This window comes from Tenrec ecaudatus, chromosome 16 (genome assembly GCF_050624435.1).
Source record: "Tenrec ecaudatus isolate mTenEca1 chromosome 16, mTenEca1.hap1, whole genome shotgun sequence".
In the NCBI taxonomy this organism is placed as follows: Eukaryota; Metazoa; Chordata; class Mammalia; order Afrosoricida; family Tenrecidae; genus Tenrec; species Tenrec ecaudatus.
Window position 1 is genome coordinate 83,868,262 of NC_134545.1, and position 27,612 is coordinate 83,895,873.

The 27,612-nt window shown below is 49.3% G+C and overlaps 1 protein-coding gene across 1 annotated transcript; it reads right to left on the bottom strand.

Moving 5' to 3' along the window:
• Positions 1-3,514: 3,514 nt before the first annotated feature.
• GOT1 (glutamic-oxaloacetic transaminase 1) lies at positions 3,515-27,612 on the bottom strand. The gene is made up of 9 exons (XM_075534340.1): positions 27,382-27,612; positions 20,176-20,357; positions 9,072-9,195; positions 8,329-8,441; positions 7,986-8,090; positions 6,335-6,485; positions 5,842-6,007; positions 5,118-5,260; positions 3,515-3,933 (listed from the first exon to the last, which is right to left on the bottom strand). Exons 1-9 carry the CDS (start codon positions 27,497-27,499, stop codon positions 3,794-3,796), a joined length of 1,242 nt encoding a protein of 413 aa, XP_075390455.1. The 5' UTR covers positions 27,500-27,612; the 3' UTR covers positions 3,515-3,793.

The window sequence follows — 27,612 nt, forward strand, 5'->3', positions numbered from 1 at the left end:
AAACTGTAAATACTTTTTAAATAAAGAAAATGCCTTTCCTGGAATGTGGCTGTTTCCCTGAGTCACGCAGGCTGGTGCACGCGTCCAGTTCTCTCCCGTTTGCCCGCCCGGCCTGAAGAGGCTCTTGTGCTTCTCAGGGCCGGGGTGAGGCTGCGCTGACTCACTTACTGGACGGAGTTGGTGGTCGACTTTGGTTAAGACGTGGGTGAGACTCTGCAGTAGTAAATGCCGGAACGGGACAGTAGCAGCTGTCCCAGGAACCAGAGTCTGAATAAGCATTGAAGAGATTTGAGAACCCAGGCACCTGATCGCCAAAGCATACCAGACGCTGGGCTGGGGCGCTCTGGGAGTTTGAGATTTTGGGCTAGGCCTGAGAAGAGCCCCTGAGACGGTGACAGGAGCTCAAGCAACATGACTGGCAGTTTCCGACCCAAGTCGTGGGACAGCAGAAGAGGAGTAGGCCCGATATTCATTCGTTTTCAACCCTGGCAGCAGGGAGAGCTGCCAGGCAGGTGGGAAGATGTGTTGGGGTATTTAGTCTCATTGTTTGTTGGGAGAAGCTGGGAATCTGACACTTAGGACTAATCCATGGGAAGTTCTTTCACCGGCCAACCAGGACCACTATTGGCCTTTGCCTAAATTAGATAGATAGATGATAGATAGATAGATGATAGATAGATAGATAGATAGATAGATAGATAGATAGATAGATAGATAGATAGATAACCTTCCCCAGGGCCTACCTAGAGGCTAGTCATTTCATTCACAGCAGTCGTAAATATTATTTCAGTTTTAAAACCATTTCACAGTGGTGCTAAGGGTACACTCACCTGGTTCTTTCTCAAAAGTCGCCGAGGAAGGCGGGGGATGACTCACACCGCTGTACAGGCTGAGAAACAGGCTGGCCGAGATGAGGTGACTCGGGGAGCTTATTCAGCAGGGAAGTGGCAGAGCCGAGGTCCCACTGGTGTCCTCCTTCAAGAGCAGGAAGAGCGTGAGACTCACTCACTGCCATCAAGTCTGCCCCGACTCTCAGCGAGCCTATCTACAAGGAAGATCTGCCCCGTGGGGTTTCGAGATGACACGTTTACAGGAGTAGAAAGCCCGGGCGTTCTCCGAGTGGCTGGTGGCTTCCGACTGCTGCCTTGGCAGTTAGAGGGCCACTGTGTATCCACTATGCCCCCAGGTTCCTTGTGGCGCACCCTGATTCTGAGATTCCCAGGGCGCCTTTGGATGGGCCTGGGCCTGAAAAGCTCGGCTGTAATAACGCCTCCTTCACTCACCCGCCCAGGGAGTTGAGAGCCCCTCCCTTTCTTGTGTCTGAACACGATGGAAAACAGCACCACGCTTCTGGGAACATTGATCAAAATACTTGCAATAAAAGATTCTGTTGCTCTTGAATCAACTCTGACACCTGCTAGCCGTCAAGGAGCGTCCAGCCGCCCTTGGGGTTTCCCAGGCTGGGATCCCTACTGATGTCAACTTCTGCTGTGGGGCAGCTGATGGGTTCAACCTGCTGACCTGGAAGAACAGGTTGCCCAGGTGCCGTGGAGGTCAGCGGTTACTTGTAGCCTTTCGGTAATGGTGCGTGGTTTTGTCTCAGCGTTTCCTAACCGATGGCACTCGCAATCCTCTCAGAAGGAAAGTGAAGTTCACCCTGAGAAATAAAACACTAAAGCACAGATTTCTAGCGAGTGAGTTTTGAGGGTTATAAGACCACTTTATCTAAAATCTTTTCACTCGCCAAGAACCGCTTTTGCCTCTTTGGGGGGTAAACTGCATCCTCGTGGAGAGAGAGACTGCTGGTTGGAAGCAACTGGGGGGAAAAGTAGGCTGACGGAAGGCCTAGTCCGTTTCTAGTTTACTTTGTCTTCCCTGCCTCAGGGCAAGCGCCTTTAAACCAGAACGGAAATGTTTGTCAGTCAAAGGGAAGTTAGAATGGGAGGTCATGAGGGCCCGAGGCCTGGACCCTCCAATCACAAGACCCTTCCAAGAGGCCTGCCCACGTAGCAGTGTGGGGGCCACAAAGGATGGGATGTTCTCTCTCTCTCTCTCTCTCTCTCTCTCTCTCTGGCCTACTGGGGATCCAGCCCGGAGGGTGAATGTTCGGTAACCACTTCCGGGGTAAAATGGGGAAGGAGGGAGCCCAGGAACCAAAAATGTGGAAAAACCAAACCAAAAGGCCATGAAGGACAAGTTCCAGGAAACAGCCTTCCATGCTGCATGGGAGAGGAGGCGGCAGACCAAACGCTGGTTCAAGGCCGGGCTCTCTGTCATTGAAGAACTCCGACGTGGAACGGGTGCCTCACCATGCACTGGAATTTACCTGCCCCCCAAAGCCAAACTCACTGCCACCGATACCTGCCCCCAAAAGCCAAACTCACTGCCACGGAGTTGATGCTGTCTCTAGGACGGGGTAGACCTGCCCCTGCAGGTTTCCGAGACTGTTAACTCCTCACGGGGGTCTCTCCCTCGGAGCTGCTGGCGATGTCGAACTGCTGGCCTTGCAGTTAGCAATCCAACACAAAGACACATTTCAGGGACAGAGTGGAAGAAACAATTTCACTCGGGGAGAAAAGTTGGGAGTTCGTGAATTCCCAGACCTCTGCCATTCCCTGGACTGTACAATTTTGAGGACAACTCTAAGGAGTCAGAGCCAGATAAAACACCAACAACGGTCTGTAAACATGTTGAAACGCCACACAGTAGCCCTCTTGTTTCACGTGCGATTCAGCCCCCACAGGCTACAAAACTGGAGACTCCCGGACTCTGCAGACAGCGGGACTTTAGTGTCGTCACTGCCTCTCTGGAGGAGGCCCCCCGCTGCCATGAGGGGGGTGTTCTGTAGGACCGGGGGCCTCTGCACAGAAGCCCACCAAACAGCCCAGAGCACCGGTACAGTGAGCGCCCTAAGGAGGTTGGCATTAAGAATGCATTTTAGATATGTCTTTACAAGTAAATCCCTCTAAAATGTTCACTTTGGATTATGACTCAATAAAACTGTTTATAAAATCAGTAATTTTTTTAAAAATTTAAAAAGTACATTGTAAGTCATATAGGTCACAACCCACTAGTGGATCCCAAAATCAGTCCCATGGGGTCTTGATTGGCAACTTCACTTTATTTTTAGTAAAGTAAAATAGAACCGGTAGAATGGACTTGAAAACATCAATGTACCACACGCAGCAGGGGTAAATATGATCTTGGGGGAGTGTGTGTGTGTGTGTGTGTGTGTGTGTGTGTGTGTGTGTGTGTGTGTGTGTACGTACACACTCCTGCACGCGGGCCATGATATAGTTTGTTCCTCCTCGCAGGGACACAGAAAGAGCAGGAGACAGAGGAGCTGGGTCAGGATGACAACTTTTAATGACTCAGCCAACACCCACAATCACACTGAGCTACTTCCTAACAACTTGATCTTTGGGCTGGACTTTGTACGGAGTCCAACGACATGGAGAAGCACACAAGCACATCACACGGGCAGCAGTCCTGCTTCTGTGGGGAGGGGCAAGAGTTACGTCTCATAATCAAAATACTTTATTCTTCTTTAAATAAAAACGGGAGTTTGCTCTGGCCTCCCTGAAGGCTCTAATCCCAGCCCCCTCTTCTCTTCATGGGTGCTCACTCCCAGGGGGACCAGTTTTAAAAAGAGGCCGTCTCTCCAGGGCAGTCACAGCAGCCAGGCAGTCCTTCTGTGGTCTCTACGACGGGTTATGTACAACTAGGTTGGTGCAGGCAGGGAACACACATGCCGGGGGGCCACTTTGGTGGTGCTGGTTTGGGCGGCGCTGCTTCACTGGATTTTGGTGATGGCTTCATGGATCGAGGTGGCCACGTAATCTAGATTCTTGGTGGTCAGACCACACATGTTGATCCGGCCACTGGGCAGCAGGTAGATGTGTTTCTCGTTGATCATGTATTCAACTTGCTTAGCTGTTGAGAACCAAAAGAAGGAAACATCAGGTGCCACGAATCCTTAATGCAGTGGCCATTCGGATTCCGATGACACCACCACTTCCCTTCTTTTTTCGCTGAAATAGAGGTACCACGCCAGGAAGAGCTATTTCATCCAACGGCTTGGCACCGAGGCCAATAATCCTGGAAAGCACCCCTTAGCAGTTAACTTTGCCACCCGCCAAGTCCAGTCAGGCTCTGAGTCACTCAGTGCCTTCTCCTGATGGGAATCTGAAGCTGAGACTGCTTCCCAACCAACTCTCACACCGTACACTCATCAAGCTACCCCTATGGATCAACTCAGAGAGCCACGTCAGATTTTGGAACACCCCACTGAAATGAATAGCAGGTTATAGATGTGTCCTTTGTCTCATCCCTACCCTGGGATTGCTTTACCCACACCTGTCAGAACTCCACAAAATGCCTGAGGTCAACAGCCCTACCTGGTGGCAGGAACAAAGAACCTCAAGCACTTGGCAGGGGAGATGGATGCTCAATCTCTTGGAAGATGCTATTCATCCGCCTCCAGGCCAGACAACCCATGCCCCCCATCCCCGGGCCCGGAAACACACATGCACCCCTCCTGTGTCTCACACTAAGAAGTCTACTTTGAGTGTCGTTTCCTTCCCCCCTGTTCCTTCTGCCTCTGAGCCAGGCACTTCCACCACGTGGTCTACTCTCATCATTAAAAAACAAAATCTTTTGAGACGTCCCAGACTAACGTGAGTGATGTGTCTGTCGGTTTTTAAGGGGGGAAAGTCTGGAGGTTCTGGAGTGACACTGCTAACCTCTAGGGGGTCCCTCTCGGCCTCCAGCCTGCACATTCTCCTAACGGAGCACAGACCTTTTGAGATCCGTCTGAGAACACGGAGGTGGGTGCTGATGAAGAGTCGGGGTGGGGGGGTGCATAAGCCATCAGAAAATGGGAACGGCTTCTCCTGGGCTCGGCCTAGGCACAGTGAAGAGCCGGCCCTCTCCAGACTTGAATAGTTTATCCTGGGAGGTTGGTAGGAAGCAAGCAGATGACCTCACGTGCTCTGCTCCAGTCGTGGGGAATGATGGACCAGGTGAAAGACACTGGAGACGTTCTCAAGAGCCCTGGTTGCGAGGAGCTAGCCGTCCGCCTACCTGTGCGCACGACTCACAGTGACGAAGCCACTTACGGTTTAAGCCCGTGAAACTGAACATCCCGATTTGCTCAGTGATGTGATTCCAGGTGCCAGGGGTCTTGAGGGCTTCCAATCGCGCTCTGAGTTCAGTTCTCATGGTCAGAATCCGCTCGGCCATTGTCTTCACATTCCCTGTCCTGAGGAGGGAACCGTGGTGTTAACGCGAAACTATGGCACTCAGACTGAAAACCCTGAACTGGGAATGGGATCGGGACCTGCCTGGTAGGGTTTGGGGATACATAACTGGACTGGAGGCTGCTGATGTCTAATTCTAGCTAGAGTACAACAGCTGTGGCCCCCCGACGTTAACGTGGGCTTCGGTGAGGTGCTAGAGATCCAGCTATTTAGATGACTGTTCCAAAATACAACCAACTGGAGGACAAATAGAGAGGCACATGAGGGGCCCCCAAATTAGACTGGCTTGAAGTCAGACATTCTGTTTCCTCAGCAATGCCTTCCTGTGTTTCCCAGCATTCGGGGCAGGGGAGAGTGGGGAAACCAGCATTCCCTGGGTGCCTTCCTTCCACGCGCCCCAGTGCTGCGACAGGCCCCTCTGAGATCAGTGCCACCCTGACTGACGGAACGACCTGAGAGGCAGGAGGGTCAAGTCATTTGGTCCTGCCTCTGCCACAAACAAAAGGCAAAAGACCCAGCTGAATTCGAGGGGGCAGAGGCTCGGCCCTGCCACCTCCTTGCTCAGGAGGCCGGGCACCCTTACCATTCCTTAAAGAGCCCGGGGTCCGAAAGGGTATAGGCCACAATCCGAGCTCCCTGGGCGGGCGGATTGGACCAAGTGATCCGCACAATCTTTTCCATCTGGGACAGGACCCGGACGATGCTCTCGGATTCTTTTCCCACTACCGTCAGGTTCCCCACTCGCTCATCTGGAGAGAGAGGGAAGAGAGAGGGCTGAGACTCGGCTTTGGCCGCAGGTGTTGGGGTGGGGTAAGAAGAACCGGTGACCTGGGGAGAGGCGGGCGGGGGGGGGGGGGCGGAGGCCAGGCCAGTGCCCCGGGGAGAGGTGGGCAGGGGAGAGGGGAGGCTGGGGCCCCGGGGAGAGGTGGGCAGGGGGGAGGCAAGGCCGGTGCCCTGGGAAGAGGCAGGCAGGGGAAAGGTGAGGCCAGTGCCCCAGAGGGACGCAGGCAGGGGGGAGGCCAGGCTGGTGCTCCGGAGAGGCGTGGGCAGGGGAGAGGCGAGGCTGTGGCACTCACTGTAGAGCCCGAAGTTCTTGGAGAAGGACTGTGCGCAGAACAGCTCGAAGTCTTCGGACACAAAGTAGCGAACGGCCCAGGCATCTCTCTCCAGGTCTCCAGAGGCAAAGCCTTGGTAGGCCGAGTCAAAGAAGGGGAACAGAAAGCGGCGCTGCAGAGAGAGAGGGGGGGGTGTGGGGGGGGGCAGCTAATCAGGACCCGGCATCCTCGGGGACCAACCCCAGATGCCGTCCTCCCCAGGCCCTCGTGCCTGGAAGGACTCTCAACCAACCACTGCCCAGCCCGCCCTCCAGCAGACTGTCTCTTTTCCAGAACACCACCAGCTCCTGCCTGGATGATTCTAAGAGCCTCCCGCCTGGTCTCCCGCCCTAGCTACTCTTGCCCGCCCTGATCTAAGGTGTCAAGAAGACACCCGAGCACGTCACTCCCTGACTTCCAAGATTCCAGTGGACACTACAGGAATCTAACTCCCCAGCAGGGGATCCAGGCCTGAGCGGTGCACTGACATTCCACCCAGCTCCCTGTGAACTCGACCCGGTAACAAGACTGACTTTCACTTCATTCAAACGGACCCTGGGCTTTTAGCCTTGCTCTCCCCTCCACAAGAAACTGACCTTCCTTGACAAAACCCATGACCTGCCATCGGTCAATGCTCCAATTCCTCCTTCCAGTCTCAACATGGAAACCCCTTCTTTCCGAAAGGCTTACGCTTACACACACACACACACACACACACACACACATCAATATCAACAACACTGACAGCCTACATTCCAAAAGTAACAGTGGTTTTCCTTAGGTCACAGGAGTTAAACTTGCTGCTGTCACACTGAGTCCAACACAGCATCCCATGGCACCGAGCACCACTGCACTGGACCCTGGGGTTTCTAGAGCCGTGGATCTTTAGAGAAGCAGATGGCCAGACCACTCTCCTATAGAACAGCTGGTGGACTTGAACCGCCAACCTCTGGGTTAGCAGCCAAGGGCTTCAATCACTGTGCCACCAGGACTCCTTACAGGATTTATAAACCAAACCAAAGTCACTGCCACCGAGTTGATGCCAACTGATAGCAACCCCGTAGGACAGAGCAGACCTGCCCCTGGGAGTTTCCAAGACTGCAACTGTTTACAGGAACAGAAAGCCCCATCCTTCTTTTTCTGAGCAGCTGGTGGTTTCAAACCACTGACCTTGCAGTTAGCAGCCCAATGTATAACCACGACGCTACCAGGGCCCCGATAGTTCATATTTATTTGCTGCTTTGGGCATTTTTCCCTTTCCCAAATTCTTCAATACACAGGTATCACTTTTGAGGATATTAAATAAGAATGTTTGGTGTGTGTGCATGGGGAGGTGGGTGGAGTTCTTTTTGGATTTCATCCATATTTTCCCTGGCGGTCTGGGTGACAGTTTACAGAGCTGTTTGGTATTCCATCCAATAATTCACACACAGTTTGTATCCTGACTGCAACCCCACAATGTAAACGCGCTCTTCCCAATTTCCCCCAATGTCTTTGCAAGCCTCCTGCTTTCCTGCCCACTCCCTGGCTCCGGCACTTCATCCCAGGCAAAGGTTGACTGTGCTAAGAATTGTGTACCTCCCTGGTGCCCACAATGACACCCACGAGGCGCTCGGAAAGGGCGGTTGGCTACCTTCATGACAGTGGCAATCTGCTTCCACTGATCCGGAGTTGGGTCGGTCCCAGTTGGGTTGTGTGCGCAGGCATGGAGGACAAAGATGGAGAACTCAGGAGCATTCTGAGAAGAAAGAAGCGATGTTAGGTGCTCCGCTGGTGGCGGGAATATCGGGAGGCAGACTCAGTGAAGAGCAAGCAGCCGGGGAGCTGGATTGCCGCCTGCATGCCGCTTTAGAAAGCTCCACCTCTCTCATGCGGGGAATATCTCTGGGTCTCCGGCTTATCAGCTGACCCTGAGACCTGCCCTGGTGCTCCCAACATGCTAAGATTCTGTGTCCTCTTTCTTCTGCATCGCCTACCTCCATATCATTCAGGAGCCCCTGGAGATCCAGGCCTCTCTTCTCTGCATCCCAGTAGCGATAGGATCGAATGTCGTTAAATCCAGCAGCGGCGAACACAGCATTATGATTCTCTGCAACAAAGGTGGAGAAGGTGGAAAGCTTTCACCAACACCCGGGGGCACCACAGGAAAGGACCGGCTCAGCCTCTAGAGCACAGGTCCTCAAGCCTAGTTGGCCCACCGCCCCCTTTTCAGAGAAAATAAAACATGTTATGGGGCACCCTCCTGGCAATGGAGAACCTTTGTACTCCAGCTCACAATCCAGGATAAAATGCAGGCAGCTGCTTCTACAGACCCTCCTAGATCGTTCCATGGCCACTCCTCGGGGGGACAGGAGCTCTCCCTTTGGAAAAGCCTGTTCTAGGGCCCTCACAGGTCACTTTCCACCAGCCAACGTCAAGGCCAGGCATTAAGATGTCGAAGGATGGTTGTGACTAAGCTTAGATGCCAGCAGTCGTGTGCATGCCAAACGTAGATCCTCCGACACTGGTACTTCCTGCATCCACATAAACCGAAACACAGGGCAGCCGACAGTCTTGGGGGGAAAACATCGAGTCTGATTTGATCCCCAGGACTCTTAGGAATGGCCATAATCCACTGCTCAAGTCAGTGCCAAATGTCAGCTGTCCCCGGCTAGCTTCCACATCCTGTGTCTCAAAGACGCCTTTCTTTGTCTCCTCTGGCCCGGGCTCAAAGACTCACCCCAGGTTGGCGAGGAGACGTAGACAGGCGTGGCCTTGTTGTTCACGCCATTGTACCATCGCGCTAAGAACTCGGCTCCGATTCGAAGGGCGCCTGTTCCCCCCAAAGACTGCACGGCTCCCACCTGAAAGAGAAGCAGCGAGGTTGGGCAGGAGGAGGACCAATGAGTACCATTATGCCTGCTTCTGAGCTCTGCCCTTGAAATAATGACCTCATCAGCAGCTGAGGACAACCACAGGGAAGCGACAGTATTGTTTGCCCAGAAATAGCGCAGGCGCAGGCCAAGGCCAGGAGGTGAAGCACCTTGCCCAGAGTTATTAGCTAGTAGGTGGCTGAGCCAAGTCTTCAGTCAAGGAAGTCAGACTCCAGGTGGACTGTCCTCATTCAACACCAAGGTCAAGGTCCCATGCGTGTGTGCTCTGGAAGGCAAAAGTCTCTTCGGTGCCCATCCCAAGATCAAAGTCCCCTCAAGCAGAAGCCTGGAAGATGGTCTTGCTAGCGTGTCACTGAAACCTCTCAGTGGTACTCCTGCTCATCTTTCTAGCTCGGGTGTGGGAACCCAAAGGTTCGAACAAACAGGTGCTATACAAACTTCCTCCCCCTCCGCTTCCTCGAAAACAGCCTTGCCGGGGCCATGACGGATGTCCCCCAAGTGCTTTCGCAGACATTCCACTTTGACCCTCATAGCCCAGGAGAGCGAGTGCTCGACCCCATTTGCCACAGGCTGCAACACTGGCGGGGAGGGGAAGGACTGGGCAGAACCCCCCCCCCCATCTTGTTCTAGATCTAATCACGGTGCCCTCCGTATACTGTCCTGCCAATCGAGCCCTGGTTTCATCAGCTTAAACTTCTAACCATCAGAGCTGGAAACACAGGAAATTCAGGACAGATAAACCCTCAGGACCAATACTGAGAGTAGCCATACCAGGAGGGGAAGGGGAAGGGGAAGGGGCAGGTGGGGGGAGAAAGGGAGAACTGATCACAAGAATCTACCTATAACCCCCTCCCAGGGGGATGGACAACAGAAAAGTGGATGAAGGGAAACATCGGTCAGTGTAAGACATGACAAAATAATAATACTGTATAAATTATCAAGGGTGAGGGAGGAAGAGAGAGAGAGTGGGGAAGGGAGGGGAAAAATGAGGAGCTGATGCCACGGGCTCAAGTAGAAAGGAAGTGTTTTGAGAATGATAGCAACAAATGAACAAATGTGGTTGACACGAAGGATGGATGGATGGATGGATGGATTTTGGTAAGAGTTGTACGAGCCCCCAATAAAATGATTTAAAATAAAGAAAATTCTAGTGAGGTTCCAAGCACTTGGTCAGCAGAGACACCCCAGAAATCACATGCCGCCTGACGTGCCTAAAGGATGGAGACGGAAGGAAGGACAGGGTCCCACTCTAAGTGAGAGGAAGGAGAGGCATGCCAATCTGCTCATGGCAACCCCAGTGGAGGGAGGAGTGGCCTGGGGTAGTGGTCAGAGGCCGAGTTGGCCCCACCTACAGGTTGTTTCTTCAAAGATGAGAATAAATTCATGTACTGTGTGTAAACTTTTTTAAAGTTTTGAAACCGTTTCTAGATATTGGGATTTGCTGTGAAATAGTCCAGCTTTGGGGAAGAGGGGAGAGGGGAAAGAGGGGATCCTCCAAGGCTGATGCGATCCCATGGGGTGACGGCGGATGCGTCGGGTTAGGTAAACGGAGGGACAGCGAAGGAGAGGCAGATCCGCAAGAAGGACTAGCCCCGTGGTTGCAACAGTGGTCTAGGCACAGTGACCATGGTAAGGATGGTGCAGGACCGGGCAGTGTTTGCTCAACTGTACTTCACGTCGCTGGAGGTCACAATCAACTCGATGGCACAAACACAACAACAATGGATATATCAGGTCAGGGCTGGGGTTGCTCGCTCGTGATTCTTTTTTATTTACTTTCAGTTTTATTCGAAATTCCACCACCAGCATCACCCAAAAAAAAACATCCTCCTGGACAAAAAGGAAAAGCTTCCAAAATCACTTTTTAAACCAAACCTAACCGGGAGGCTAAATGGTGATGAAGACACAAGTAAAAGGGTGAGCTCTACCTCTTTCTAGCGTCCTGAATACGCAGTGGGCTGCGGACCCCACAGGTCGGCGGTTCGAAACTACCAGCCGCTCTGTAGGAGAAGACAAGGCTTTCTCCTCCAGGGAATATGGTCTTGGGAACCCATGGGGCCGTCCAACTCGATGGCCCTGAGTTTGACCTTTTGGGTTTTATCAAGTGAGGTCTAGCCCAGGGCTCTCTGACTCCCTGACTACTTAGAAATCTATCACCTGTCATGCTGTTCGATGGGAGGAGAAAACCCAAATCCTCAACAGAGCAGGTGAGGAAAAGGCTTAGCTGTCTCCCATGTAAACGCCTCATCAAAAGGAAGTGATCAATGCTCCCTGAGCAACGAAAACATTCGTTCAACCTGCCAATCAGTTTTCACAACGAACGACTCATCAGCAGAAATCCCCTATAAGCCGCGGCCACCCCTATTATTCACCACAGTTTCATTTTGTCTCCATGGTTGTTGGTTACCAACCTGTAAAAGACAGGCATGGGAGGGCAGTTCCACACTGTCACATGAGTTGAAATGGAAAGAACAGCAACTAACACCAGAGAAAATCCAAAATTAAAAGATAAGAAGCCAAACTCATTACCATCTAATTTTCAGTCAGAGTGCAGGATAGCAATGATGAAACATACAACTTTCCTCTAGTTCTTTAAGGTTTCCTCCCCCCACTATCATGATCCCAATTTTACCTTACAAATCCGGCTAGACCAGAGCATGTACACTGGTACAGATAGGAACTGGAAACAGAGGGAATCCAGGACAGAAACACCGGGAATCCAGGACAGATGAACCCTTCAGGACCAGTGGTGAGAGTGGCAATATTGAGAGGGTGGAGGGAAGGTGGGGGAGAAAGGGGAAACCAATCACAAGGATCTACATATAACTCCCTCCCTGGGAGAACAGACAACAGAAAAGTAGGTGGAGGGAGACATTGGTCGGTGTAAGACATGAAAAATAAATAAATAAATTATCAAGGGTTCGTAAGGGAGGGAAGATGAGAGAGGGAGGGGGAAATGTGGAGCTGATATCAAGCGCTCACGTAGAAAGCAACTGTTTTGAGAATGATGAGGGCAACAAATATACAAATGTGCTTGACACAATGGATGCATGTATGGATTGTGAAAAGAGTTTTACAATCCCCCCAATAAGATGTTTTTTTTAATTAAAAAAAAAAAACAAGAAACAACAAAAATTACATTTGTAGTTTTTTTTTTAAATAGGCATGAGAAGCAAGCTCAAGGAGAAAGCAATGGGGTCGATGGTTCCGGAGGGACTTGTGGGGAGGAGGAGGAGGAAGAGATCAGTGAGCAAACAAAGCCACAGATAGGGGAACAACTAGGGAATTAAAATCAACAACGAGGAAGACGTAGAGATGCTGGGGTTGTTGGAGCAACAGCAACCTAGCTGAGAGGAATTACTAACAGGCAGAAAAAGAGCAAGCATGATGCTAAGAACACTTTGTTCTAACAACCTGGCATTCTGTGATGCTCACCCTGCGGGCACCATCACTGAAGACAAAATGGGTGCACAAGCAAATGTGGCAAAGAAAGTGGATGGTGCCTGGCTATTAAAATATATAACATCTGGGGTCTTAAAGGTTGAAGTTAAACAAGCGGTCATCTACCAAAAAGCAACAAGCCCACATGGAAGAAGCACACAGTCTGTGCAATCATTAGATGTTGATGGGAACGGGTAAAACCATACTGTTAAGTCATCATGGTCCACCAAGCTCCAGGGATGACATCCCTGCTTGGAGCAGCCAGTGCACAGAGAGGTCCATTGGGCTGGCCCCACCACAAGACAACCTGTTCCCTCATTGACCCATAGCACTATGGGAGACAGCACTAGAGACACTGGGCAAAAAGTGTGCCCAGTCTGCCCCAGGCACAGTGGGGTGAAACACGAGGGGATTGCAACTGAGCAGCAAGGGGAGCAAAGTAACCAAGTCCCCAAGGAATCCTGAAAACAGACTTCTGACTTGGGGGACAGGGCTTAGACTCTCATCAGAGTTGATCGCAAACATCCACAAAGGTCAGCAGACAGACCTAAAACTATCTATTGTTTTTTTTGTTGTTGTTTTCTTTTGTTTGTTTGTTTTGGTTTTGGTTTCCTTTCACCTTTGTCTATCTATATGATAGGCAGGACAAACAACCCCGAGGAGAAAACAATGGAACTGGCAGTTCTGGGGGTACTGGGGGTTCTGAGCGGGCAGGGAGAGGGAGTAGGGAGCCAACAAACTCAGAGATAAGGGAACAACAAGAGACCTAAAATTGATGGTGAGGAGGGTATATAATGCCGGGGGGGGGGTGGGCTTCATCAAGAGCAATGTATCCGAAAAGAAATACTGAGAGCAGAATGGAGGGTGAGCATGACAGTGGGTTAGGAGGAAGGTAAGGGGAAATAGGAGAAATAGGAGGCAAAAGCTATTTATTTATAGAGGTATAGTATAGGCATGTATGTATGTAAATATATTAATTTATAATGAAAGGGATAGAGGCCAGTGTACCTATATTTATATGTTAAGGATTAAGATAGCAGATGAACTTTGGGCCTCTACTCAAGGCCTCCCGTAACACAAGAACACTTTGTTCTGATAACCTGGCACTCTCTGATACTCATCTTCCCATTGAAGACAAATGGGTACATAAGCAAATGTAGGGGAAAAAGCAGATGGTGCCAGTTATCGAAAGATACAGCATCTGGGGTCTTAAAGGCTTGAAGGCAAGCAAGTGGCCATCTAGCAGGGAACCAAGGAAGCTCACATGGAAGAAGCACATCAGCCTGTGTGGCCTTAAGGTGTCAATGGGATCAGGAATCAGGTATCAAAAGACCCCAAACAAACAAATATATTGATGCGAACAAGGTGGGTTGGAGTGGCGACACAAAGCCCATCTGTAGACAACTGGATATCTATCCTCCCACAGAAAGTTTATAAGGAAGGGATGATTCAACCAAGGTGCAGTGTAGCACCGACAAATCACACATCATTCCTCTACTTCCTGAATGCTTCCTCCCCCCAACTACCATGACCCAGTTCTACCTTACAGATCTGCCTGGATGAAGAACACATATTAATAGAGATAAAGAGCTCTTTCAGGAAAGATAAACCCTCAGGAACAGTAAGAGTAGCGATATCTTGAGGGTAGGGGGATGGAAGGGGAAGGGGAAGGGTGTGAAAGGGGGAACCCAACACAAGATTGGATATATAACTTCCTTCCCCCAAAGGGGACAAATGAAATAAATGTGGGTGAAGGGAGACAAAGGACAGTGTAAGATACAAATAAAAACAATATATAATTGATGAAGGATTCATCGGGGGCCGGGGAGAGGAATTGATACCAAGGGCTAAGGTAGAAAATGTTTTGGAAATGATGATGGCAACATCTGTATAAATATGCTTGATACAACTGATGTATGGACTGTTATAAGAGCTGTAAGAACCCCAATAAAATGACTATATATATATGAGGGGGGTCAGAACAGAGACCCCAAACCCATCTGTAAGCAATGGGACATTCCCTCACAGAAGGGATGATTCCGCCAGGGTGCACTATAGCACCAATGAAAGACACAATATTCCTCTGGCCCCCACTATTAGGACCCCAGTCCTGCCTTTCACTGCAGGCTAAACCGGAGCTTGTGCACAAGTACAGATAAGAGATACAAGCTCAGGACACATGAAATCCAGGAACAGGAATGGGAGAAGCAATATCAGGAGGGTAGGGGGAAGGCGGGGAGAGACGGGGAGGAAGAAGGAATGGATAGCAGTGGTGGACACATCACCACCACCACCCACCCCCAGGGGGATAAACAACAGAAACCATGGGGGAAGGGAGACAGCAGTTAGTGTAAGATATGAAATTAATAATAACAATTTATAATTTATCAAGGGGTCATGGGGGGGGGGGAAGAGGAGCTGAAACCAAAGTCTCAAATACAAAGTTAAAACTTAGAAAATAATGATGGCAACATATGTACAAATATGCTTGATACAATTGATGTATGGGTTGTTATAAAAGCTGGAAGAGCCCACATAAAATGATCTCTTAATAAAAAATTGTTTTTAATTAAAAAAAAAAAAGAATGAAGTTGTGAAGGATTTCATTTTACCTGGATCCACAATCAACTCCTATAGAAGGAAGTGTCAAGAAATCAAATAACATATTGCACTGGGCAAATATGCTGCAAAAGACCTCTTTAAAGTATTAAAAATAAAAAACTTGGCTCTAAGGTGCACCTGATCCAAGGCATGATGTTTTCAATTAACCCTTTAAATTAGTGTTGGCAAAGAATATTAAATATACTAAGGAATGCCAGAACTAAAGAAGAAAAATCTGTTTTGAAAGTAGAGCCAGGATGTTCTTTAACAGCAAGGGTGGTAAGACTTCATGTCACATACTTTGGACATGTTATCAGAAGGGGCCAGTCACTGGAGAAGGACACCATGCTTGGGAAAGCAGATCAGGCAGATGGACTGACCTGGCTGCAACCACAAGGATTGTGAAGCTGGAGCAGGACCGGTTCGGTGCAGTGTATTATTTAATGTGGTTCTTCTACCCATCGTTTCTGTAATGTTGGGTTTGGGCAAGAGAAAATGAGGGCGGACGCTGATAAGATGATATGATTCAGACGTGACTGTTAACAGGGCTAATTGTGATTGTCATCCTTCAGGGTATGAAACAGCCCATCTCAGACACTGCAAGTGAGGGGAGCTAACTACCAGCAAAAGAGAAGAGTGAGTCCTTTGGACCCCGAGATCCTTGCCAATTGAACCTCCTTGTTCCAGGAGACAGCTGGCTCACCGGGGGAGCAGGAGCTATAGCAGCAACAGAACCAAGAGACCGTGCAGGAGCTAGAGCGGTGGGCTTCCCTACCCTCCGTGCAAGTAAAGCAAGTGCCTCAGGCGGGAGTCGGAATTACCGAGTGGTGGGCCTTCAGGCACCAAATCGGGAGAGCGAGGTGTGCTGACTCACAGAGCTAGAGCAGAGGGGCTTGGACGGAGGGTTATGGTGAAGTGGCATATCCTTTGGGCATTGATCAGCAGCCTGAAAGAGCTCTTATAACTTTGCACAAGCAGGACCGAGACCAGTGGTCCCTGGGGCTGAGAGGCCAAAGACCAGAGAGGGGTCTGCCTGCTGGTAGGGCTGCGATGGGGTTGTCCAGTCCGATTGTGGGTTACACACTGAACTGCTAACCACCAGGTCGGCAGTTCAAAACCACAGCCTCACTGAGGAAGAAAGGCTGTCTGCTTCCATAAAGATGTACCGACTTGGGAGGGGTGGGGCACATTTGTAACCAGTTAACCACTTTAATAAACCCCATGATGAGTTTTGTCTGAGCTCTGGGTTGCCATTGCAATGAATTACTGAAACCAACCAAGACGCCAAGTGCCTTGGGAGGGACACCTGGAGGCCTGTCTGACCATAGCTTCAGAAATCAGCCTTGGGTGAGGCTAAGAGGGATTTTCCTTCCCCTGCGTCACGAGAAAGGACATACGCACAAAGTTTCCGTTGTACACGGAGGGTCCAATCGGGCTTCACTGGGTTTTAGTGAGTTTGAACGGATTTGACGGCGCCCAACATCACCAGCTTTTAATACACCATTTTCTTATGAGGCCCGTGGGCTGCTTCTCTCGGCAGAGCTGGAAGCAAGGGCAGGGCGCTCTGTGTCCTCACCCCTCCAGGAGGTCCAGCAGGAGGGGTGAGCGCTCACTGGTTGACTGTGAGAATTCACACATGGGAGTCTTTGAGGAGCTGGGCGAGGAGCTACATGCTGAAGATGGGCAAGATAAACAAGGAAGCTGGGGTCCCTGCCCCGTGGAACCCGTGGTCGGCCGGGAGGGAACAACTTTAAATTCTAAGTGAAGCACGGGGTGCTGTCTCCGGGGCTATGTACAAAGTCCTGCAGTAACTCACACAACTAGTTCCACCGAGGAGAGCAGGTGGAAGTGACTGGTGTTTTTAACCTTTTGGTTGATATAAAGTTCACTTACTGTACAATTCGGTGGGTTAACTATATTAAAAAGAACGGTGCAATCACCACCAGAATCCATCTGAGAACATTTTCCTGAACCCATTATGATTAGCTCCCCATTACCCACCCCTCAACACCTTCTCACATAATCCTAAAGAACTATTAATCCGGTTGTTGTCTCTATGGATTTCATTTAGAGAAAATCATACCCTAAAAACAAATAACACAAACTTCCATCCATGGAAAAGCAGAAGACAATAGAAACTAAACAAATTTAAAAAGGGGTCAATAGGAAAAGCAAATGGCAGTATGTTAATTTTAACCTAACCACAGCTGCAGGAATCCACTTATGGAGGTGACCCCTAAGGGTCCTTGGAGACGCTGGGGGTGGAAGCTGAGGAGCTGAGCAGAGAGGGAGGGGCCCCTGAGCAAAGGTGTCAACCCATAACACGGCGCACGTGGCTCCACAGAACAGCAAGGTCTGAGAATGGCAAGACCCAAGCAGGGCGGGTGTGGCGAGTACCTGGAGGACAGGATATAAAGACTGGCTATAAAATACTCTGGGTGCCAAGTTCAAAGTCCGGATTTTACCTTGTAGAAAATGGGAGAGCAATGAGGGTGGGTCGGTGGCATGTTCACCTTGATTAGCTAAGGAAGATCACTTCCAGCTGCAACGTGGAGAATCACCTGGGATGAGGAAGGCTAGACAGGAAGATCAATTAAGAGAATCCCAGAAAGGTGGTGCGGAGCAGGGCAGTCATCTGGAACAGGGAAGTCTTCCAGGAAAAGAGGAAAGGCTCAGAGCTCAGGGGACATTGGTACCACAGGACACGCATAGGCCAACAGAAAATCCTACTATCGATGCCAAGAAACCAGCCTAAATCAGCCCCAAACAGCTTATTTACCAACTGCCAGGAAGGCGTCGTTTTAAGTATGTTCTGTGAACGAGAGCTACACTGCCAGGTCAAAGCCATAGATGAAAGTGATCGAAACCTGGAGCGATGAGCAGAGGAAGAAGCAGACGCCCCCAGCACAGAAGACACCCCCCAGCACAAAAGACACCCCCCAGCACAAAATCCTGTTTTTGTCTGTCAACACCAAATGCCCACTACTTTATCACCGTTAGCCACTAGAAAGTAGCCCCGGCCCGCTGCCCGTGGCCCCTGCTTTAAACTTCACACAGTCTGCTCCCTGCACAGACAGAAAGAGCACTTGCGCACCTGCCCAGGCCCACCTGGGATCGTTCTGCTGTCACATTTTGACCAGTAGGCCTTCATTTCCTGACAGCAAGCAAGTCACGAGCTCTCCTGTTAATCAAAACAAAACCCTAACGTGGGGACCCGAATTCCAAATACCTTCACCCAGAATCTCCCTGCTTCCTGATACATATAAAAATGTGCCACGTGGTCGACCTTCCTTTCACTCTGCTTACCAGGGCACCGGTCACACAAGACACAGCAGGAAGAGAGTGCCGCACAGGGCCTGCGGGGAGAGCGTGGAATGGCTCCAAGCGAGTGAGAGTCCGTCAACGCACGAACCCCGGGCAGCGCCAGCCAGGTGGCCCCGGGGAGCAGGGGGAGCAGCTGGGTTCCGTACCCAAGACCAAAGTCACAGGCCTTCCCCTCTCCACCAGCCAGCCAGGTGTCTTCAACGTCCCGCTCAAACCTCCGGTTGACACCACTGTCTGCGCTGCAAAAGGCTCAGCCTCCCTGATCTGCCAACAAGCTCCTCAGCTCAAAGCAGCCAGGTCTCGCCCACCCAAGGCCTGCTTACCTCCTACTTCTGTCTTTGGATCCGTACTAAAGAGCGACAGCCCTATTTCTCTCCTCCACACCTCGTGGTTCTACACCCTGCTGCACTTTAAAATCACTGCGGGAGCTTTTCAAAATATGTCCATGCTGGGACCCACCACATCCTGCAAGATTCTGATTGAATGGGTCTGGAATGGGGCCCAAGCATCAGTAAGCTATAACAAGCTCCTCAGATGATGGCAATGTGGAGCCAGCGTTGAGAACCAGTGCCCTGGCCCCATTACCCATTTTCCAATGTCCAGCTCAAGGCCCATGCCTGACTCTCAGAGGTTTTCTCCTCGGAAGTCCTGGGCACTGAGAATCTGGACCTTACACATCTGGACGACACACAGCCCAGCTTGCCTGACCTGCTGCCAAACAGGTCCTCCTTCCATGTGTCTCTAGTTATAAGTAGAAGACCTTTCAGAGACATGAGGACCAAGGCTAGGAGAATAAAGGTCTATTAGAACTAGTGGGGAATTCTGGAAGCATGTAGATAAGGGGCTCCTGAACTCTTGGGGGCCATAGGCAACTTCTGAAAATCTGGTAAAGCCAAGAACTGTCTCCCCAGAAATAAGCACACCTACATAACATTCTGCATAGAATTCCAGGGAGCTCAGAGGCTCCTTCAACAGAAGTTCCATGACTCAGACACGAGAATTTGGTTAACATGTAGACACAGCGGTTGGGGGCGGGAAATGACGTGCCTATGGCCAAAAGTAGAGGCAGGACTGGATCCAGAGCCCTGGTCTCTTGACCAGGCTAGTCAGTTCTCTTTGTGTGGCATCTCCACTGGTGGCTTCAAACCCCCAACAGTTCTGATGATCTACTAGGGCAGTGGGTCTCCACCTTCCTCATGCCGTGACCCTTAATACAGTTCCTCATGTTGTGCTGACCCCCCAACCATAAAATTATTTTCGTTGCTACTTCATCACTGTCATTTTGCTAGTTATGAATGGGGAGACCCCTGTGAAAGGGTCGTTCAACCCCCGAAGGGGTCGCGACCCACAGGTTGAGAACCGCTGTCCTAGGCAAAAGCTGGCCCATCAGAGGTGCCATGCTCTGCATGTGGCCACACTAGCTGCTCTAGCAGCAAGTGCTTGAAGTCGCATGACTGGAAACACTTCTTGGGCGACAGTTCGGTAGATATACTACATGCAGATGCTTTGAGCCAAATGAAATCTGCAGCCTCCTTTTCCTTCCACCGTTTCCCAAGGGTCAACACGTCCTCCCGCAGAACTCACCCGCTTTGCCTTGAGAGCTGGGCTGTCATCCCCCAGGGCCAGGCGGGAAGCAAGGGTCCGGAAGTCGGCCAGGCCCAGGATGGGCAGGTACTCATGGTTCAGGCTGCTGTCGCTGGCAATCCTCTGCTGCACTTTCCTCACCACCGGCAGGACCCAGGGCTGACAATCATCGGTGCGATACGCTGGGACACGGGAGAGAGGGCACAACAGAGGCGGCTCAGGCTTCGCCTACGAGACAGTTTGCAACTGTGACCTGGAACGATGCCATCCCCCGCGGAGCGGGACAGTGACGGAAATGCAAGTCCGTGCACTTACTGAACGAAGCCTCCTTGGGGCCAGGCTTGGGGCTAGGTGCCTGGCTACCAGGCACAGTCATGGTTCCTAGCCTTCTGGGACTTTGAGCTCTTACATGGAAATGACCCCCCAACAGGAAAATGCTGGCATGCAACTGGGACCTCCTGGAGCCTGAGCGCGGGAAAGAATGCAGGAAAGCATCGGTGTCCGCATGTGTGAGCAGTCCTCGGTTGACGAGGTCCGGTCGGGTCTTTAAGTCGTTCGGTGCAATGTGGAGGTGAGTCGGAATAGACGCGTCAGTGCTAACTTAGCCTTGGTCACTACAGTTTGGTGCAGGAAAAAGCTGTTCCAATGATTTCAACGTGCTTTCTAAGTGCCGCAGTGAAAGGGACTGCAATGGGGAATCTGTCGTGGGTAGGGATCACTGAGAATCAAAATCAACTCAGCGGCAGTCAGTGAGGAAGCAAGCAAGTGAAGGGCCGTCCGTGGGTTCGGAGTCCTGGTGGCACAGTGGTTTCCACCTTAGGCAGCTAACCACGAGGTCAGCAGTTTGACTCCCCAGCCACTCCGAGGGAGATGCACAAGGGGTTCTGCCCCCGTGAAGATGTACAGCCTTCGGGGCCTACAGGGGCAATTCGACTCTGTGGTGGGGTTGCTACAGGTCGCTACGAGTTAGAATCCCCGTCGTGACAGTGGTGGTGTTGGTGCTGGTTCAGTTTATTTCAAAGTGAGGGCAAATCTACAGAACATGAAAGAGTAAGTATGACCTGCCTGGAAGTCAAGTCGTCTGTGAGGCAGACGTTCAGAAGCAGGGGCTGCCTGTATTAGCAGCACACTGAGCTCTCATGCGGAGGTCTCTGTGGTTATTGGCCCAACAATTCTCTTTCTTCTGCACCCCCGTCCAGTTTCTCCTACCGCAGCCATCCCCCACCACGACCACCACCTTCCAAATCTCTGCAGGCTCTCAGTGCTCACACACTCTCACCAAAGAAGGCCATGCTTCCAGGGGAAACTGCAGATGGCAACCATCTGTAAAAACGGGCCCCTGACCATCTTGCGCCCCAAAGTGCTCCTTTTGCTTCCCTCCAGCTGAGCCCGTCCACTACACCCACTCAGCGCTTCAACACGAACCTGCCAGCCTTCATTCACGTGATTACACACAGACCGTTTAGGCTGCAAATGCGAATCAGCACAGAGGCTGCTTGGTCTGAATTCAGGATTGCGGTTACAGCAGAGCACTATACAATGTTTCCAGGGGAAGGCTCAAGGTCTGAATTCAGGATTGGGGTACAGCAGAGCACTATACAATGTTTCCAGGGAAAGGCTCAAGCTCCCACAAGGCCGGCTCCCTCCAGGGGTTCTCCCTTCCTGGCTAAACCAGAGCTGCACACCCGACTCTCCTGAACAGGGACAGTGTCTCCTCTCGGGACATAACCCTGTTGCTATTCACTTCCCGGAGCCTTTCCAGAAAAGGGCAGGTGTTGTTTCAGATGCCCTCTGCACCTATAAACAGAACAGGAAAGGGAACGATAGAGGGTGGAAGGAGGCCACACCTCCTCCTCGTGGTCTTGAACAACAGCAACTGAACTAACAGTTGACTAATGCCCATCACTCCAGGTTCTGGCATTTGGTTACAGAACCAGCCACCCAAGGACCCATTTACACACCTGTGCTCGCTAGTGTGTGCGCCCACTCTCACTTGCCCTCACTCTGTCTTTCATTTGTCTTTTCAAACAGGAACTAATCCAGACATCATACCATTTCATAGGTGAATCACACCAAGCAGTATTGTACAATTGCTACCAAAATTCGCTCTAAAACGTTTTCTTCCCTCTTGAATTCCTTGGTATCAGCTCCTCCTTACCCCCTTGCCCACCTCCCCCTCCCCCGCTACACCTCAAGAACCCTTATTCTAGTTGGTGTCTCCAATAGGTCCATCCAACCTGGGTTTCGTATACCAAGACACATAGAAAAACACTAACAAAGATTCAAGAAGGCTACCCACACCGATAGATTACAACATAAATAAACCCAATATGAAAACACACACACGTACAGGAAATATAAAAAACTGGATCAAGTACATTCTCTCTCAACATCAGCTAATATTTACTGTTTGACTTTCTATCCCCTTTCATCTGCATCACATCTATCGGTCAAAATCAATCCAATTAATAATATTTAATTTGGTGTACAGCAAACTCCTATGCCCTTCTCCTATACTAAGAGAATCTACTGAACAATCTGTTGATTGTTTAAAAAAAAAAAAGACTTAGCAAAGCTCAAAATGTAAATAAAAAAAGAATGTAATATGTAATCCCTATACTCAAAGACAAGACGTATGCAAATGTTGATGTATATATTCCAAGCTTTATTTTAGAGGGGTATATTCCTTTATAAAACATAGGATCATATTAACCAAAACTAAACTCACTGCCATCAGTCAATGCTGACTTACAGCAACCTCTTGTGGGTTTCCCAGATTGTAACTGCTTAGAGGAGGAGAAAGCCCAGTCTTTCTCCACAGGAAGGCCTGGGGGTTTTCAACTGCTGACCAAGTGGATCGCAGCCCAATGCAGAACCACTATACCACCAGGGCTCCTTATGGGATCAAATTACATACCGAATTTTTAACTTTTCCCCACTTAAGTATGTACCAGTATTATAAATTAATTTCACCGCTATTAACTATTCTAATAGGTAATATATTTACATACCTCCACCCCATTCTTATCTCCCATCTGCCTAGTTCCCAAATCCTTCCCTTCCCTAGATACCAATTGATTATAGTTTCTTTCATGAATTTTTCTAAACATGCACAAGTCAGTACAGCTTATTTCTCCTCTTTTTACCCAAAAGATAGCTTATAAGGGAATTTCAAAAGTTCAAGAAAATTTTCCATTATCTTTTCATTCCATTGGACATGAACTTCACAAAAGCTCACTGACATCGGGTTAGCCCTTACTCTATTCTATAGGGCAGAACAGAACTGGTCCTGGGGTCCTGAGACTGTACATTTTTATGGAACCAGTAAGCTTCATCTTTCTCCCACCGAACATCTAGTGGGTTTGAACTTCCGACCTTGCAGTCAGTTGACATAGGATCCACTATGCCACCAGGATTCCACAAACTTTTTGAAGGCCCCTCTTACATAGTATACACATAGTATACTATGGACGACCAAATGACCAGGTCTGTCCTTGGAGAAGTGAAACCAGAATGTTCCTCAACAGTCAGGATAGGGAGGCCTTGTCTCTCCTTACCTGAAGGTGCATTGTGCTTGGTGTGCAGTAGAGGGTCAGTGAAAAAGAACATGACCCTCAGTGACACGGACTGACTGCCTGGGACAATGGGCTCCATTGTTTAACCGAGAGGCTGGCACAAGTCCCAGCAGTGTTTCATTCTATTGTACACGGAACTCTTATGAGTCAGAAGTGACTCCCAGGCCCTTCACGATAGCAGAAGCTACTTAACTTGAAGATCTTTTCCACTTAACTTGAAGATCTTAACTTGAAGATCTTTTTTTTCCCACTTAACTTGAAGATCTTTTCGTATCTGTATATCGATTGTTCTTGTTCATTTTTACAGCTGCATAACTGATGAATGTGCTGTAATTTGACAGTCTCTTCTTAATGGATATTTACCGTACATAGTCGAGTATAAGCCGCCTCGAATATCAGCCAAGGCACCTTATTTTACCACAAAAACTGCTTAAGAAATGTGCTGGGAAACTCGGCTTATGCACGAGTATAGATGGTAAATGTTTCCAATTTTTATAAATTATCTTGATTTTAACATTTATACATTCTAAAATAACACCTGCATGAACAAACTTGTACATACAGCACATCTCTCACATGTATGCAAATATATATGTAAAAAGCAGGGTTGAACATGGAATGATGGTGATGGCTCTATGTATTTCTGGTTTGGCAGTTATCTCAAAATTGTCCTCCAGGAGAATTATCCCAATTCACATTCTTACCAGCAACGTCTAAGAGTGCCTATTTCCCTTTAGCTTTACCCCTTGAACTTTTGCCAAAATGAGATGAGACGGTACATCATCATTTTAATTCGCATATCTTATTATGAATGCAACTGGGCATTTTTCATATGTCCATGTGCCATTTATAACATAATTTATTTTTACTTGTTATTGTGAATCGAGGGGTTGCTGAGCTTATCATTTTCCGTTCAGCAATTCATACATTTTGTCTAATGTCCCTGACTGCAATCCCCACAACATAACGTCGCTTCTCCCACTTCCTCCCTAGTGCTTCCTGCTTGTTCTTCCTCCTCCTTTCCAAATCCTTCTAAATTTTATACTTGGGTAAATACTGCCCTTTTGATCTCAATGGTTGATTATTCTAAGGTGAGCATACCTTCCTAGTGTTATTGTTCCCGTATAAGAAATCTATTGTTCGGTTGTAAATGGAGCCAGGCTGGTGAGTTCACTTCCAGACCTGAAGGGTAACTGAGGATCAGTGTGTAAGGTTCCACTAGTCTCAGTCCAACCAATAAGCCTGGTCTCTTTTATGATTCTGCATTTTGTTCCACATTTTTCTCCCACTCTATCTAGGACCTTCGAAAAGGACCCCATTCAAAGAAGCTGGAAGTGGTTTCTAGGCACCACCTGGTTCTTCTGGTCTCGTGGTCTTGGGGACTGATGTTTATGTGACCTGTTAGTCCACTGGATCAATTGTTTCCACGGGTCTTGGATTTTGATCACTCTTCTTTCTTCTGGACCGAAAAACACCAACAGTTGCACCTTAGAGGGCCAAACATGAACTTTTCAGACCCCCGGGGCTACTCATCCAAGTAGGAAATGTAACGTCATCTTTGTGGATTATGTGAGGACAGCTGATCTTGGTATCCCTTGAGCCCATTGGTCAGGTCACTGATGCATTTCCTCAAGGTGTATGGATATACCTAAGATATTTCATAACTGTGCCCCCAACATATTTTACCGCATTCACTGATATATTTGCAGCAAAGGTAAATATACATGAATCTCTGTCAATCTCTCTGTATCTGTGGGTATAATAATCCTACTCCCTCACACTTGTTCAGCTTGTATGTCTATCCGTGCATCTTCATCCCTTCCTTTACCTAATTTATTAACCAATTATGCTGCTTCCAGTTATTGGCTTTTATAAACTACTGAGTTGAATACTCTTTTATCTTTGTACACATTCAATATTTTTTCTTTTAGAAAAAACTTCATGTAAAGCTATGAGCGCAAATTGTATACAATAAATTCACGACATCATAAGATCATTTTCAATTTCACAACTATCCTCTATTCTACCTGCTAACCTTATCCCTCAAGAATGTGTCGTCGCAGTGTGAGACATGGCGAAAAATAATCATTTATAAATTATCAAGGGTTCATGAGGAAAGGGGGCGGGGAGGAAGGGGAAAAATAAGGAGCTGATACCAAGGGCTCAGGTAGAAAGAAGATGTTTTGAGAATGATAAGGGCAATAAATGTACAAATGTGCTTGACACAATGGATGGATGTATGGATTGTGGTAAGAGTTGTACAAGCCCCCAATATATTTTTAAGTGTCATCTATAAATTTGATATCAATTTAGTAAGGAAAATGTGGACAGGGCTCCAGACTGAAGCAATCACTAGGCCGACTAATCGTCTCTGGGTGGGTGAATTTAGTAATATTGTCATACTACCCGTATTACACCACTTACCCTCCAACATAAGAACAACTGGATTTTGTTCCACATTTTTCTCCCACTCGATGTAGGACCTTCTAGCATGATTCCTTCCAGAGGATTTAATAGTGGTAGCCAGGCACCATCTAGTTCTATGGTCCCTGAGCTCAAACATAAGAACAATGGGGATGAAGGAGCAGCACTGGCGCTGTGTCCTTCTGTTGTACATAGGCCACTATGAGTCAGAAGCAACTCATATACCATATAGAAACAAATTCCCTGTCAACAAGATAAAAAGCCAGCTTTACCAGGTGGGATTTGGTGTGGTTTCTTTAAAGGCATACTAAGCTAACTAATTCCAAGGAAGACTTATCCCTATCTATTATCACAAGATAGTAGTAGATCACCCTAGCTATTACCACAAGGCTGCCATTGTCACCATCAGATGCTTGGAAAGCTTTTTTTTAACTTGTTTACAGAGGTGACCTCGCATTGTTTTAAATGTCCTTGAAGGGGCCGAATTTTCCCAATGAAAATAAGGATGTATGGAAAGTGAGCTGCTGCCATCCCTTCTTCGCCCCCTGCTCTTTCTGCTCCTTTTTCATCAAGGCCTATCCACCACGTCTGTCACATCTCTGCCTCCATTTAGGGGGAGATGTGTAAGTTAGTTAGAGTGATGTGCAGCGTTGGTTCATTGATCACAGAAACACTTTAGATTTCTATCACAGAACTTCAAACCACTTGATTTTAAATTCCTTGAAGGCCTCAGTCTTGGGTTGTGGGTTCCCCCAAAATCCCTACTCCCCCACCGCTGTCCACCCATCACCACTCACACAGTGCTTAAAATACCTGAGTGATGCCAGGTGAGCGCCAACCCTAGGCCGGAATTCCCCAAGGTGAAAAGTCCTACTTTATCCATTTTCCGGCAAGTGGGACTATTAGGCTTCTGATTTATTTTCCCTCCATTATCCCTCGCCACCCCCCTCTGTAAGTGACAAAAGGATGTAGTATCTGAAAATCTGAGTTTGTGTCGCGGCTGCTACACCTGCGCTCTGTGACTTTGGGCATCGTCCAAGGCCTTCTTATTCCCATGGATGAAATAGGCGGTGGGATCCTCTGACACCCCCACCCCCACGCCCAGCTAGCTCCCAGCTGGACCTCAGCCTCTCCTACAGACACCATCCCTGGACTGGGTCCGTTACACTACCTGGGTCACTCTCATTCCTCAGCCCTGCATCCTTACCTCCCACTCCTAGGTTGACCTTGTGGGGGTGTGGATCCTCCCGGAAATCTGCGGTGAGCTTAAACACAAGCACCGGCGGGGCCTGCGGCACCTCGGCAAAGACGGATGGAGGAGCCATCGTTAGAGGACCGGAGTCTGTCCAGAGGTCACACCGAGCGCCAGGAGCTCGCCGCTGGTCTGGCAGGAGCTGGTGGAGGAGACGCTCACCTTCACCTAGCCTGCAGGGGCGGG

Bases quoted from the DNA above. Each gene is read 5' to 3' on its own strand.
- GOT1 (XM_075534340.1), bottom strand. From the start codon at position 27,499: ATGGCTCCTCCATCCGTCTTTGCCGAGGTGCCGCAGGCCCCGCCGGTG. The intron at 9,196-20,175 runs GTGAGTTCTGCG...CTTCTCTTTCAG, and splicing joins CAGCTCTCAAGGCAAAGCGG to GTGGGAGCCGTGCAGTCTTT. The intron at 8,091-8,328 runs GTAGGCGATGCA...CTTTCTTCTCAG, and splicing joins GGCTCCTGAATGATATGGAG to AATGCTCCTGAGTTCTCCAT.